This window comes from Hemiscyllium ocellatum, chromosome X, assembly GCF_020745735.1.
Source record: "Hemiscyllium ocellatum isolate sHemOce1 chromosome X, sHemOce1.pat.X.cur, whole genome shotgun sequence".
Classification (NCBI taxonomy): Eukaryota; Metazoa; Chordata; class Chondrichthyes; order Orectolobiformes; family Hemiscylliidae; genus Hemiscyllium; species Hemiscyllium ocellatum.
The window spans coordinates 11,694,386-11,710,434 of NC_083453.1; the positions used below are offsets into that span (position 1 = coordinate 11,694,386).

The 16,049-nt window shown below is 42.9% G+C and overlaps 1 protein-coding gene across 1 annotated transcript in view; it reads left to right on the forward strand.

Moving 5' to 3' along the window:
* LOC132805730 (bromodomain adjacent to zinc finger domain protein 2B-like) overlaps positions 1 to 16,049 on the forward strand; it is a 124,787-nt gene that overhangs the window by 103,845 nt on the left and 4,893 nt on the right. The window contains exons 18-26 of the mRNA XM_060820951.1: positions 21 to 637; positions 4,273 to 4,489; positions 8,546 to 8,701; positions 9,311 to 9,468; positions 10,993 to 11,282; positions 11,685 to 11,820; positions 13,024 to 13,170; positions 14,032 to 14,261; positions 15,139 to 15,282. Of these exons, the coding sequence (XP_060676934.1) occupies positions 21 to 637; positions 4,273 to 4,489; positions 8,546 to 8,701; positions 9,311 to 9,468; positions 10,993 to 11,282; positions 11,685 to 11,820; positions 13,024 to 13,170; positions 14,032 to 14,261; positions 15,139 to 15,282 (2,095 nt within the window). The remainder of the gene's footprint in view (positions 1 to 20; positions 638 to 4,272; positions 4,490 to 8,545; positions 8,702 to 9,310; positions 9,469 to 10,992; positions 11,283 to 11,684; positions 11,821 to 13,023; positions 13,171 to 14,031; positions 14,262 to 15,138; positions 15,283 to 16,049) is intronic.

Consider the following 16,049-nt stretch of genomic DNA (forward strand, 5'->3'; position numbering starts at 1 on the left):
TTGACCTTCCTTTCCATCAGGTACTGAAGAATTGGAAGCAGAAAAGAGCAAGCTCTTGGAGAATGCCCCAATTAAAATGGAGGCGAGCGAGGTAGCTGGCAAGAATCCAACCACTCTGGGTCAGCCAGCAGATAACCAGCAGGGAATATGTGACGCCGAACTGGTCAACCCAGAGAATCCAAAGTTGCAAGATGCTGCATATGCCAAACATTCCAGTGATGCTATACAAGACTCCCATTCCACCAGTCAGACTCCTCAAAACATTGACCAGTCGGGTGTTTTTTTAGCCTGGCTAAGCATCCTACAGAACTCTGTGTCAAACCTTTCCCTTCCTACACCTCACTGCAGCTCTAACAAAGATAACCCAAGTACTATCTCCCCAGAAGTGCTGCTGGCCAGCAATCGGAAGCTGTTTGATCTTAGCATCCCAAACTCAGAGCAAAGTGTCAAAGAGTGTGCTGAGAAACACGGACAGTGGTTCAGCCTTTTACCTAGAACACCCTGCGATTCCTCGTCGATTACCCATCTGCCATTTTCTTCACAACAGAATCAATCCCAGAGACTGGATTCTGATACAAGTCAGCTGAACCAAGATGGGCTAAAGCCACTTACATCTCCTGAGATTACATCATCACAGGTATTTGGTTTGCTGTTTTGAATGCTGGAGGGAGAAGGAAGGATATGAATGGAAGTGAGATTTTATTTTTAAACATTGACTGAGTCAGTGATAGCTTTTCACCTCTGAATCTTGGCTGGACTGATAACTGCCAGGGCATTAACTGCATTTGGGTTGTCTCAGTCCATCTCCTAGTGGGCTTTACATAATTACTCAAACATTATTTAATGATCAACCTCACTCAGATGACTCATGCAGGCAATGGAAAATGTTCAATACTGGATCTTTCTTGAAATATGGCACATTTTTTGGACAGAGTCAAAAAGCTAAAGGTAGCTTTATTCGAACATTAAAGAACTCTTAACAATATACTCAGAAAGCCAGAATATGTTCAAACAAAGTCAGTATGCTTTTATACAAGAGAAATCATGTCTGATAAACTTGGAGTTTCTTTGAAGATGTAACTAGTAGGGGGAGTGTAGATAAAGGAAAACCAACAAATGTTGTATACTTGGATTTCCAAAAGGCTTTTGACAAGTTGCCATACCAGACGTTGATATGCAAGATATGGGCTCATTAGATTTACAGGATAATAGACAGAAGCACAATATAGGTAAATAGACAACCTCCAACACAAAATAATCTAAACATTTCCCCTTAACATTCAATGGCGTTACCACCACTGAATCCTCACTATCAACAGCCTGAGGGAGGGCTACCATTCACCAGCAACTGAACTGCACTCACCATATAAATATTGTGGCTATGAGAGCAGATCAGAGGCGAGGAATCCTGCAGCGAGTAAATTCATCTCTTGACTCTTGACTCCCCGGTGCCTGTCCACTGCGTACACGGTACTAGTGAGGATGGAATACTCTTGACTTACTTGGATGGGCGTGGCTCCAACAACACTCAGTTCCATCCAGGGCAAAACAGCCCACTAGATTGGCACTCCATTCACACCCGAAGCAGTCACTCCTTCCACCGCTGACGCACAGTGGCAGCAGCACGAGATAATGGTAGTAACCACTAAGGCTCCTTCAAAAGCACCTTCCCAACTTGCAACCTCTATCACCTAGAAAGACTAGGGCAGCAAATACATGGAAGCACCACCACCTCCAAGTTCCCCTCTCATCCACATACCATCCTGACTTGATTGATTTATTGTTGTCATATGTACCACGATACAGTGAAAAGTGGTGTTTTGCGGGCTATACAGGCAGATCGTACCATACAAAGTGCATTAGAGTAGCAGAACACAGTGTTACATTCACAGAGAGAGAGAGAGATCAGAATTAACATTTGAGAGGTCCATTCAGAACTTTGATAATAGCAGCAAAGAAGCTGTTCTTGAATCTATTCACATGTGTATTCAAACTTATACATCCCCTATCCAACAGAAGAGGGTGAACGAGTGTATAACTGGGTGGGAGGGGAATTATATGACTTGGAACCATATTGCCATTTGTCACTGTTTCTGGGTCAAAATCCCTAACAGCATTGTGGGTGTACCTACACCACATGGATTGCAACAGTTAATGTAGGCAGCACATCGCCACCTCCTTCAGGAATATTAGGAATGAGTAATAAAGTCTGGCTGAGCTACCGACACCCACATCCTGTGAATGAGTCCATGAAAATTCAAGGGACATGGGGAGTGGACAGGAAAGGGAAGTTGAGGCCAAAGATCAGCCATAATTGTGTTGAATTGTCGAACAAACTCAAGGGGCCAAATGGTCCAATCCTTCTCCTTTTTCTTATGGTCTTATATAGCTGAGATTCATACTTGATCTGGGCATGTGTCTGACACTGGAGACAAAAAATGTGAAGCGTTAGATATAACCCAAGACTAGCACCTTTTACCTGAATTAAAACAAGAAACCCGAACACTTACCCAATAACAACAGAAGTTGCTGGAGAAATCCGGCAGGTCTTGCAGCCTCTGTGGGGAGAAAACAGAGTGAACATTTTGAGTCTAGTGACTCTTTATCAGAACATTAGATACAGTACACCTCTTGAGGTCAAATCTGTGATTTGATAGGAAACGTTAACAGCCGTGTTTAAGTTTCGGTATGATCGTAGGGCAGTTGCACGTCCTCCTGAAGACATAGAATCACTACAGTGGAAACAGGCTATTCGGCCCATCGAGTCCACACTGATCCCCCATCGAGGAACAGCCCATGTGGAACCAACGCTTCCCCCCCATCCCCAACCTCCAAACTCCACATTTCCTGTTACTAATCCACCTAGCCTGTACATTATGGATAATTTAGCATGGACAATATGTACGTCTTTGGACAGTGGGAGAAAATTGATGCAGACATGGGGAGAATGTGCAAACTCTACACACACAGTCACCCGAAGCTGGAATTGGACCTGGGCCCCTGGCGCTGTGAGGCAGCAGTGCTAAACACTGAGCCACTGTATTGCCCAGTAACAACCACTGCCATTTGGAATTTTGTTCTGTTAGTGAGACTGATTCCTCTCCAAGTGGTCCAGCTGGTTAAAGCAATGAATACAGAGCAATAGATCCCAAGAAAGTTGAGAACTGGTCTCAACAGCGGGTGTAGGTAACTCCTAGTGACTATCTAGCAACCTCTGCTGGAAGGAGTGAGTGATGTCAGGCAATCATAAAATCCTAGAATGATACAGCGATTTACTCCATTAGGTCGATGAGCTGACTTAGTAGCTACAAGGCTGTCAGCGTTGCTGACACTTTAATATGCATAGTCACAAATGAGGCATTGGCCCATGAGGAAGGTAGAGAAGGGAACTGTGGAGCAGGAATGCAAAAACACCTCCAGCAGAAGAAGGGGAGAACATTAACAAGAAAAGGGTGTTGAGGAAGTAAAAGCCTGATTTGTAAACCATCAGTACACATCAGAAGCAGGGAGTCCTTCCTTGAAAATGGGATTGGCAAATTGTTGGCTCACTGTCGAAAGAGCTGTCCTCAACACCACAGCCAGGCATGCCTGACCAGAGAGTTCCTCATGCTGATCTCCACTATTGCACCCAAGTGTCCATTCCTGAGATGTCAGTCTGGCCAATGTGTCCTCAAGCCTTACTCCAACATAGCCTTACTCACAGTCATGGAATGTCTTGTACTTCTCTCCCCCAAAAGGTCAATCTTGCCCATGATCAGTTTTTATTGGTCAGGCCCATTTACTGCAATCTTTGGTTGCCCAACGAATGCTACTTTTGTGAACCATACCAGTTGCTTCTGTGAAGAGTTACTGCCCTGACTGTTATCTCTTGGTTCCCCAGCGCAGAGTATTAAGACCTCAAATGTCTGAAATTCAATTTAGAACGGAAACCAAACATAGGGGTCCCTCCAGTTTGTGTCAATAGTGCCTTCACTCTGGACTGCAGCGGTTCAAGAAAGCAGCTCACCACCACCTTCTCAAGGGCAACTAGGGACGGGCAATAAATTCTGGCCAGCCACATCCTACAAATGAATTTTAAAAAACTCAACTCAAGCTTTATGTTTCTAAATATTTCTCAAATGAAATCTAAAGTGTTCTGATGAACTCTCCTCTTGGGGCCTGTGTGATGGTGCAGCCTAGGTTTTTAGCAGTACATGACTCTGCTCACCACTCTCTCTTCATTCTCTTCTGCTTTCTCTGATGCTACACGTGGATGTTCCATTTGATGGGCAGTCTGCAGACTCGATGGACCCCGCTGCTCCTTGCGAGACCCTGATCCCCACTTCTCTCGAAGTTGGCTCCACTGCGACCAAACCAAAGGTCAAGTCTTGTCGTTGCGATAGTGCTCCTCCGAGTGTATGCTTTTTGCCACCGACACCTAGGCGTCGTGGACGACCATCAAAATTGCAAAAAGAGATGAGTCAGCGGCAATTGAAACCTATTCCAGAAGGTGAGATGCTCACTCCAAGTCAAATGTCACTTTGTCTTGTTGGGAAAGGGAGCTAAGATTGTTACAGAGTGCCATAAAGGTTGACTATTTTGCTATAATCTTTTAAGGCCACAAAGTTACATTGCTGTTAAATAACCTCAAAGACTTAATCCCATACCAAGTGCTCCCAGTAAGGAATGGTGCTCATGTGGAGCACCATTTCCGAAGATCCTGTTCTAACACTGATCTTTGAAATCAGCTACCAAAAAAAAACCAAAAGGAGAATATTGGCCACCTTGGAAAATGCTGCATAATAACTTAAGAAATAGGAGCAGAATCAGGCCATTCAGCCCCTCAAGGCTATCTCAATATTTAACAATGTGGCTGATCTGCCCCAGGTCTCAACTTCGCTTTCATGCCAGCCCTCAACATTTCAAAAATCTATCTACCTTTCCTTTAAATATTTAATGGTCTAGTCTTCACAAGTCTCTGGGGTAGAGGATTCTAGACCTTCACTACCGTCAGCAAGAAGTAATTTCTTCACTTTTTTAAAAAAATGAATGCCCCTTTATTCTGTAACTGTGACCCCACCAGTGGAAACACCTTTCAATATTTACTTGATCAAGTCCTCTCAGAATCTTGTATATTTCAATAAGATCACCCCTCATTCTTCTACAGTCGAATGAATAAAGACCTCACCTGATAAGTCAACCCCTTCATGCCAGGAATCAACTGAGTGAAGCTCTTTTGAACTGCCTCCAATGCCAGTACATTGTTTCTTAAATACAGGGACCAAAATTGTACACAGTACTCCAGGTCCATCCTCACCAACGCTTGTACAATTGTAACTAGTTTTAAAATTCAACCCCCGACAATAAAAATCAAAATTTCATTTGCCTTCTTAATGATTTGCTGCACCTGCATGCTAATGTTTTGTGTTTCATGCACAAGAATGCCCAGATCGCTCTCCGCTGCACTTTTTTTTTGGAGTCTCTCTCCATTTAAATGATAGTCTGCCTTTTGATTAATTCTACCAAAATGCATAACCTCTCACTTTCCTATATTAGACTCCACCTGCCAGTCACTCATCCTGTTTATCCCCATGCAGGTTCTTTATGTCCTCATTGCAAGATTCCCTCTAACCAATTTTGGCACATTAGCAAATTTGGATTAAAAACTCAGCATTTTATGAGCAAATGTGTCTCCTACAGGTGACCCCAAGATATTATATTTTGCATACTTCCACAATTTTCCAGTCTATTGGTGATAAATTTAGTTTGTGTATAAATCCATTCTTGTAAACCTCCATATTATCAGCTTCCTCACACTTCAACACCCTCATTCTTCAGCTCAACCCATTCTGTTCATCTAATTGTGCAGAATAGTTATGCAGTAAATTAACATCAGTGTTTAATTGGTGCCTAAACCAGTTATTGTGAACAGTATTCTTATTGTGAACAATTATTGATTGCTTTGTGGAAAACATGTGACATTACATTATGGCCTTTTACTCACTTCCAATCACTCATCATCATTAATTAAAATACGTTTTAATGTCTCAAGACATTGACAAAACCTTTGTTACGCTTCAAGGCACAGAATCTTTCACATTCACCTGTAGGGGCAGGCAGCTGTTTAATATCTCATTTGAAAACTGGTACTCTTGACAATGCAGCATTCTCTCAGCCCTGTACTGGATGTTGTACTGTAGAATGGACCTTCACCCTTGGAATGCTACCCACAGAGCCATAACTAATACATATGCCTTTGTCACACTTGCCTCCACACTTGTGGCTACTGCCTCTATTACATAACAAACTGTGAACATTTACATAAATGTGTATTTGAACTTTATTTCTCCACTTTCAGAACCTGTGTAAATTTTCAGACACAACAGAATTTTGTAAAAGAAATGAATGAGATGGTATTATTTCTTTAACTTGCTTTGCTTGAAAGGTTTTCCTTTCATTCTGAAACAGTACGCAATCTTATTGCTTTATGCAAAGCCTGGGTCAGGAGTCACTGTCCATTCCTATTGATAGAGTGCTTTCTATTGGACAGCAGTAGTATTACAGCTCTTTAATATCAAACTAGTATCAGTATCTCCTGGTGAATTTATTACTGAGCTCTTTGTTACACCTTTAGCTTTTCAAAGCACGCTTTTCTTCAATATTAAAAGTCTTTTTAAAAGTCTCTCTGAAACTCTGCCTACACTGCAAAAGTGAATTGGATAAATACTTAAAGGGGCTAATTTGACAGGAGGAGTGGAACTAATTGGATAGTTCATTTCAAGAACCAACCACAGGCACAGTGGGCTGAATGGCCTTCCAGCTCGGCGAACAGAACCACTACAACAAGCACCCGAGCTACAAATCTTCGCACAAACTTTGAATGGCCTTCCTCAGTGTTGTGCTGTTTGTGATTCTCTGCAAGACAATCTATTCTGCGACTAAAGGACTACCTCTTAGATCAAATTGCCTTTGTAAAAACAAGGACTGCAGATGCTGAAAACCAGATTCTAGATTAGAGTGGTGCTGGAAAAGCACAGCAGTTCAGATGAAGGGCTTTTGCCCAAAGTGTTGATTTCCTGCTCCTTGGATGCTGTCTGAACTGCTGTGCTTTTCCAGCACCACTCTAATCTAGAATCAAATTGCCTTTGCCAGAATTGCACAGTCAGGCAGCAAGATACAGTTTTTCCATGTAACCAAATATACCATGATAAAATTATACTATTGAGTGCCAACATAAGATTTCAGTAGGTGCTCTTCCTATCTTTATTTAGTTGTGATAACCATCAATCAACCTAGCCACCAATTCCTCAAAGGTGTCAGCCATTGCTCAGTGGGTAGCACTCCAGAACTTCGGCGGCACGGTGGCACAGTGGTTAGCACTGCTGCCTCACAGCGCCTGAGACCCGGGTTCAATTCCCGACTCAGGCGACTGACTGTGTGGAGTTTGCACGTTCTCCCTGTGTCTGCGTGGGTTTCCTCCGGGTGCTCCGGTTTCCTCCCACAGTCCAAAGATGTGCGGGTCAGGTGAATTGGCCATGCTAAATTGCCCGTAGTGTTAGGTAAAGGGTAAATGTAGGGATATGGGTGGGTTGCGCTTCAGCGGGTCGGTGTGGACTTGTTGGGCCGAAGGGCCTGTTTCCACACTGTAAGTAATCTAATCTAAGAAAACTCCAGGCTGCCTCTCCAGTGCAGTGCTGATAGAACGCTGCACTGTTGAAGTGTTGTTGTTTTGGATGAGGTATTAAAACAAGGCCCATCTATCCCCTCAGGTGGAACTAAAAGATCCTATGGTACTATTTCAGGGGAGTTATCCCCAAAGGTCTGGCCAATATTTATCCCTAGGTTAATAAAGGCAAATACTGTGGGATGCTGGAAATCTGAAACAAGCGCAGAGAATGCTGGAGAAACCTGGCCAGTCTGGCATAACTGTGGAGAGGGAGTCCAATATGACTTCTTCAGAGCTTGAAATTAGAGGAAATTTGTGTTTCTTTATCCCAGGATTAACATCATATAAACAGATTATCAGCTCATTCTCACATTGTTGTTTGTGATGCTTGTTGTGTCCAAATTGGCTGCCATGTTTGCTACAACAGTGACTGTATTCTGAGGAAGGGTCACCGGACCTGAAATGTTAACTCTGATTTCTCTTCTCGGATGCTGCCAGACCTGCTGAGCTTTTCCAGCAATCTCTGTTTCTGATTTACAGGATCTGCAGTTCTTTTGGTTTATATCCAATATATTTAATTGGCTGTAAAGTGCTTTGGAACATCTTGAGAAGTTGTGTAAGGCCCTGTAGGAATTCATTTTTTTAAACCGTACATGGGTTAACACTTTCCACCATTTTCTAAAGTTGTCAGGTACATGAACAAGTCTGCCAGCCATATCGATATTATAGAAGCTGCTTTAACTTCAGATATGTTACGTTTGGAAAGCTAACAATACTGCCATATTTGTTTATGCGGAAGCATTAGGATTGAAGAGCAACTTTCAATATTGTTCCCACTATTCGAGGAGCTTGGATCTGCAGTTCCAGTGATTCACTAATTGTATTTTCTTTCTTTTGTAGAGATGCAGAAAGGCTGGTGGCACATTGACAACCTGGAGCAGCTAAATTGCCTCCTTAAAGCCCTTCATCCGCGGGGGCTACGGGAAAAGGCTTTACAGAAACAACTCCTCAAACATATGGACTATGTCAGTCAAGCTTGTATGAGAGAGAAGAAAGGTAGGGCTCTTATTGCTACATAAGATTGCAGCAATCCTGTTATGACTGATACTCCTGCAAAACAGAGGTTTACTGTGATGATAGTGGATACTATTTTCTTCAGAGTACATTTTACCTTTTTGTATTTGGCCAGCCAATGTATCTATAATGTTTGTGAGCTCGCTGTGCAGTCAGTGTCATAGAGATGTACTGCATGGAAACAGACCCTTCGGTCCAACCCGTCCATGCCGACCAAATATCCCAACCCAATCTAGTCCCACCTGCCAGCACCCAGGCCATATCCCTCCAAACCCTTCCTATTCATATATCCATCCAAATGCCTCTTAAATGTTCAATTGATCTTTTATTATCTTATTTTCCAAAGGTGCTGGCTATTGTGGGCTACAGTTCCCTAGCTGCCACATATCTAACCTGGTTGACATTATTCATATGAAAATCTGGCCACTGAGTGTCAATAAATGGTTTTACTAGGGAGGGATTCTTGGACAGCAATCAGACACTAAACCCTGAAGTATTCTTCCTACTCAATAACGCGCAGGTATTGAGCCCAATAGCAGCCCAGATCTATTTAACTCCATATTTAATTCCCTGATTTCTCTCCTTTCTCAGATTCCATCTTTAGCAATAATGACAAGGAGCATTCCGTAACGAAGGAAATGGTGGAGAAGTGGAAGCCAGAGAAGTGGGCATTTCCAGTCGATCTTGCAGCTCTGCGCTACCTTGAGGCCCTGGAGCAGAGAGTAATATCTGCAAGTCTGCAGGTGAAGGTAGGAAAGTCCCATCAGACACTAATCTCAAATGATTACACTATGCCCTGGATAAACTGAACAATCATACACTAACTGACACTGCCCTACCATGTCTGTCAATGTAGAAAATCAAAGACTTGTTGCTGCATGAGGATAATGAATAATTAAACTGTTACTAATTCAGAATTTTTTATTCCAGTTTAAAAGTTACATGTTCCACACGTATCAACAACATTTAATTTGAACTTTTTAGGAGAGCAAAACGTCTTGCAGTCCTTTGGAGTCAGATCCCAGCAGCTTGTAAAATGGAGAACTGAGGGAGATGACGAACAGAACCATTGCAGGAAGATTTTAACAAGGATCTTGAAAGCAAGTTAGAGATGTACTAATGTGGATAGGTTTGAATTTGGGGGGTTTTGAGTTCCAGAAGGATCTGTCCTGAGGGGAAGGAGGTTACACAGTGTTTGTGAGCAGAGAGAACTGCAAGACCTTGCACAATGTGGAGAGGAAATGAGGAATGAATTGTAGATGAGGCTGAGGGGATTGAAGTTGATGTACTGGAAAATGAAAAGCAGCAATGATCAGGGCAGTCAAGCTTGGTGCAGGAAGGAATGGATTTGATGGTGTTCTGCATGAGTTGATTAGAATAGTTTGAAGGACAGAGGGCGAGGGCTATCCATTTGATGGACACAATGGCGTGAATGAACATTCAGTGACAGTGAGATTGAGAAAAGGTGGCCATTGTTTCAGAGGCCAACAATATTGACGATGCAGAAGACCTGGCTCGGCTTATGGTTAAACAGGACATTGTGCACCGTTAGGCTGGCCTTGAGTGGGCATCTCAGAAGAGGGATAGAATTGAGGGTTGAGGTGTGGAATTTCTGGTAGTGCCTGAGCAAGATGACTTCAATCTTGATAATGCTGAGTTGCAAGACATTTGAGTTCAAGTGTGTCCACCAGGTGATTGTGTACAGTGAAGGTAAGCAGCAGTAATTTGTTGATGATAAATCCTGCTGTGAAGGGACAGGGCCTTGCTGTCATCATTGAAAAATCAAGGGCCCTGGTGCCACAGTTGAGGGATCAAGGCCTGCAGTGATAAAACAGAAGATAAAATTTATAAGGGAATCAATAAAGACCCTGTGATTGTAGAGAACACTGAGAAAGGTGAAGTGTTCCACAGTTTAGACAGCACGTGTGAATTAGTTGGAGTAGGAGGGTTGCTGATGATTGATGAATTCTAAGTTAGTCATTCATTTGACATGAAGAAGTGGAGTGGGTAGAAAAACATGGAAGGGCATGTTATGAGATCCAAGAAGAACAATGCTTTTCCACACTACATGGACTTAAATGATAGAGGTTTCCACCATTAATTCCTTACCCACTTACTGCAATATGAATGTAACTGAGCCATGATGCCATGGGTCAGGTCCTGTGAACATTGCAGGACACAATGTTATCAGATTGCACTATCCCCCACAACACCTTCACTGACCTGTCTCATATTTCTACATGAGCAGTGAGCAATGCATTTGATTTGCATAGGGCTGGACCAGTCCAGACACCGACTCCACTCGAGATGACCTGGTGTATTTCGATCAGCAGTGGCTCACCTCAGGTGATGGGAAAATGAAAGATGAGGAGGAGATGGAGTTAATGCGACGAAATAACAACCCTCTGGACTTGGCTGTAACCCGCTTGGCAACGTTAGAGTTAAACGTAGAGCGGCGATATCTGAAAGAACCACTGTGTCAACCAGTTTTGGGGAAAGTGGAGAACACAGGGACAATGAGTTCTGCTTCTGCAGAGGGTGTCAATGATGCTAAGCAGTACAGGTAATTTACATTGTAAATATTTGCAATATGTTGCTAACATTCTGGTCTAAATGTCATGAGTACCTGTTGGCAGTTTGGGCCTCTCTGTGCTGCCAGTATGTTTGGGACAATCACAGTGGCCCACCCAAAAGTTCCTCACCTCTGAAATGTAAGCTAACATTTCAGGGCTTTTCAGCAGCATGGATCTTTCAGGAAACTTGCTCGATTTTTGGCCTGATCTTCACTCCATCTTCCCAGGGGAGATTCAGAGCTTGACTTCCATATGGTGTTATTGTTAAAGACGTGCGAAGGTTGCATAAGAATGTTCCATGCCTTAGCAGGGGAGATCATTCACCTGTTCTGTGGCAGTGGAGGCATCAGTGAACAACAAACTGAATGGCTTTCTTTGTGTCTTTCACACAGCAATGAAGGCCACATCTCTCCTGGCTTAAGTGTGTGGCGAGAAACCTTACTGAAATGCACAAATGCTGCTCAGGTATTCATGTGCATTCAACAACTCGAGAGGGCCATTGCCTGGGAGAAATCTATCATGAAAGTGGTAAGCAAGATATTTCACTCTTGGAACTAATGTAACTTGTAATATCTATCTCAGTGGTTCCCAACCTTTTTAGTAACACAGTTTACTTCACAGAGACAGATAATTCCATGGCAAACCCACTGTTTTCAGCTGAATTGATTGCTCTTAAACATCATGCTTACTTGCATGTATGGTTACAGCCTTACGAGAGAGGTTTACAACATAAAACAAAATACAACAAGATAAAGAAGGATCAAAAGCATTAATGTTTCAAATCCACTGGCAAAATAAACTGTCTTCAATTGTGAGCACAGACACGTTTTTAAAATCCATTCAACTCTTTCAGACTATTTGTGGCCCTTAATCTGGTGGCATTGTTTTACGTTGATTTTCAATACCTTTGTATAAAATTTCACAGCACACTTGGCCAGTTCTCATGACACATCAGTCGAAAACCACAGATCCATGTAATGACATTTAATGGCATGTGTCTCACCATCTGTCTATTCCTCTGTCATCTGTGTCTGGGTCTTGGCCCATTTACTCTGTTGTCCACTAACCTCACCAATATTACCTGACCCTTCCGGCATTCTCTCCAGCACCGTTCCTCTAACTTGGACCTTTTATTCACATACTGTGGCAACCTCTTTTCAAGCCTATGCCAACAACAAATCATGTGTATTTCCTTGCTAACTCTGCCACACTTCAGGCAAAAAACCTCCAATTGATATCCACTTTAGTCTGAGACCCACTACACTAGTCACGTATGGCTAGTCTGAGTACCATCACTGTCCAAGGACAGTGAATCTATGTTCTCCACCTGGTCACCTAAGTGACTGGTGCAGGAAATGGATTCTAACATTATGCTGTTGGAATGGGTACGTTTAGTCAGAATTTACTGTTGCTTCTGCTGTGGGAGTACACTTTCGTTGAACTAGCTCTGATGAAAAGTCATTTAGACTCGAAACATTAGCTTGCTCTCTTTCCATGGATGCTGCTTGACCCACTGTGATTTCCAGCATTTTTTGTTTTCAGTCTTCGCTGCACCATAATTGTGTGTGACTTCTGACTTTGGATACAGAGTGCTGATTCTGACCGGATGGAGTGGTGGGGTGGAGTATTAAAATTGCTTCCGACCCTGCCTCCAGCCAATCAGATGCCTTCTGTTCATTTTACACTCACACCTGGATTTAAACAGTGTCACTTCATGAATTTATTCTACAGTCATGTCAGATCTGTGGAAAGGGGGACAAAGATGAGTTTTTGCTGCTGTGCGACAATTGTGATCAGGGATGTCACACCTACTGCCTCAAGCCCAAGATTGTTGAGATTCCAGAGGGAGACTGGTTCTGTCCGATCTGCATTGCCATGGTAAGGAGCTTACGGTTTGACAGGATTGAGATTCTGAACTGGTTCTCAGGGTCAGATACTGTCATTTAGTAAATTCTTTCTGAAATAAACACCTAACATTACAATACTCACTTATTGCTGTTGTACCTAACATAGTACACACACCTAGCCCAGAGAATGCAATTTGCTCCCCTACCCAGCAAGAATTAATTTCTTGCCGATCTCTTGTCATCCTCCCACCTCCTAACAGTCATCTCCAGTCCGTTGGTCAAGTGCCCATTCTTCAGTCAGGAACCTGAACAGTGAGGGTCACTGGCTATTTGACCCCAGAGAAAATGCATATCAGGCCTGACCTTGCCCAAAGCATCACATGCAAATTTTCCAATAAGAACCATTAGACAAGAGATGAATAATGATTGCTTTTCCTTACAATTGTTTTCCAGTTAATTCACTCCAAGCTTCCCACACCTCTCAGCTACCACACCAATGTATTCAAATATTTGTAGTTGGAGAACTAAAACAAATGGTACTGTTGAGGCAAACCCTCACTTAGAGTAACAAGAACTCAGTTGACTTTTGATGAGACTGCCTTCAGTCTGTGCCCAGCTCTAGAGTCTTCCCACTGGGTTACATTTTTTTGTGGGAACTACTTGATATTTTTCTCCCCATGAGACGAAACGCAGATCAAGAAAGCATTCAGACACCTTTTAATATTGTGAGCACTTAAAGATAAAGTGTGAACAGCCAGGATAACCAGTCCCATTCTCATCTCTGCACTATCCATCAGGTAACACGTTCAGGTATGTGCACGATTATCTCTGCAGCTGCTCACTGGAGCTGGGCTGTGGGAGCACTGTGACCAACTTTGTTTCTTTTTTCCAGGCAAGTAACCAGTCTGTCAGGAGTGGGGCATCCCAGAGGGAAAGCAAACAGAGAAGAAACAGGAGGCATTTCACAAACAAAGCCAATGACTTTGAGTATTTTGACCCACATTGTCCTAGAAAATATATGAAGAAACGCAGAAGAAAGTGTTCATTGCGAGGGGGATCTCCAGCTGCCAAGAGGAAGAAAATATCAAACCGAGACCAATCCAGTGACCTCATGTTATGCGAGTAAGTGCCAGTAGTGTGTGTTTAAAGGCTGTTTACTTTCGGCTGGCGTTTACTAATTCCATTTTTCTGTTTCGGGATGTCAGTGAAAGAATGTTGATTTTCCTCTTCCAGTTTTATCCTCTCTTAAAGATGCCTTGTTGGCCTACAACTCCCCAACAACAGACGCCTTCTATTGTTTCACTTTAGTGGTTATTCTTCATGCAAATGCCTATTGAACTATAAAAGGCATCATCATCAAATTTCCATCAGTCAGTACTTGGAACCCTGGCTGATATTTATTCATCCCCTCCTAACACCGAGGCCAGCTGTAACTGTGATTATTTGTAATCAGTATTCAGCACAAATCAGGATTATTCTGATAATTTCAAATAGTGAACTTCGTCAAGAGTACCAAAACCATGAATTAACAATCACTATCTTTTTATAATTGTTGTGTGAGTCAAGATTAGAGTGATGCTGGAAAAACACAGCAGGTCAGGCAGTATCCAAGGTGCAGGACAATTGACGTTTCAGGCAAAAAGCCTTCATGAGGCTTTTGCCTGAAACGTCAATTTTCCTGCTCCTTAGATGCTGCCTGACCTGTTGTGCTTTTCCAGCACCACTCTAATCTTGACTCCAATCTACAGCATCTGCAGTGCCCACTTCCGCCCTGTTGTATGTGTGACTGAGGCATGGTGTGACTTTCTGTCTGTCTTGGGGACAAGACATGGAGATGGAGAGTCCTTCCTGACTGACATTCCCTCAATCCCAAGATCCTAAGCTGACAGATGGGACTTTCCAACCCATCCCTCATTGTCACATGTGACAATGCTGCATTAAATGCTGCATCAAATCTCTGACATGATTCAACTCTAAAGCTGGGAATTGTACTCTACAGGGTTATCCTCATGGAAATGGAAGCCCACGAGGATGCCTGGCCCTTCCTGCATCCTGTGAACCCAAGGCTGGTGCCTGGCTATAGGAAAATCATCAAAAGGCCCATGGACTTTTCCACCATCAGGAGAAAGTTGATTAGTGGGAAGTAAGTATCATTATCGCAATGATTATTGAAAGTTAAAGGGAGAAACAGTCAAATATAAAGGAGTCAAGGCAGGAGGTTTTAAGAAGAAGAAAACTCATGCTTTATGTCATTTGTGTTTGTGGGGAGGAATTGATCAGAGTGCACTGGCACTGGACCAGATCATTATTATCAGGGAAGAGGAGGATTTCCTGCTTTAATGACCACTAATGGCATGGACCTTTCTTAATGAACATATGGAACGCTTTAATGCACTTCTCAAATGCGCCTTGGCTCAGTTGTTTGCACACTTGCTTCTGAGTCACAAAGCTCTAGGTTCAAGTCTCATTCGAGGATTTGAGCATCAAAACTCCAGTCCTGTGGCAGTGCTGCACTTGATACAAGTCCTATCTTTCAACAGATGTTACATTAACGCCCATTTACTTGCTCAGGTGAATATTACATCCCATGGCACCATTTCAAAGAAAAGCAGATAAGTTCTCCATGGCCTCCTGATCAATATTTATCCCACAATCAACATGACAAAAACTGACTATCTGGCCATGACTATATGGTTGATTGTGAAAATTTTACTTCCACTCTTCCTACTTTACAATAGTTTAAAATGTGCAGTCATTATCCATTACACCAAAATTGCCACTGCATTGTACAAATGCAGCCCATGATGTCAACTGGCCATAAGACAGGTCTCAGGGAGCAACTATGCCTGTGCTAATGGCACCATCGCATTCTCTGTGCATTGACATTGGGTGTGGGGGGCCTGTACCGGG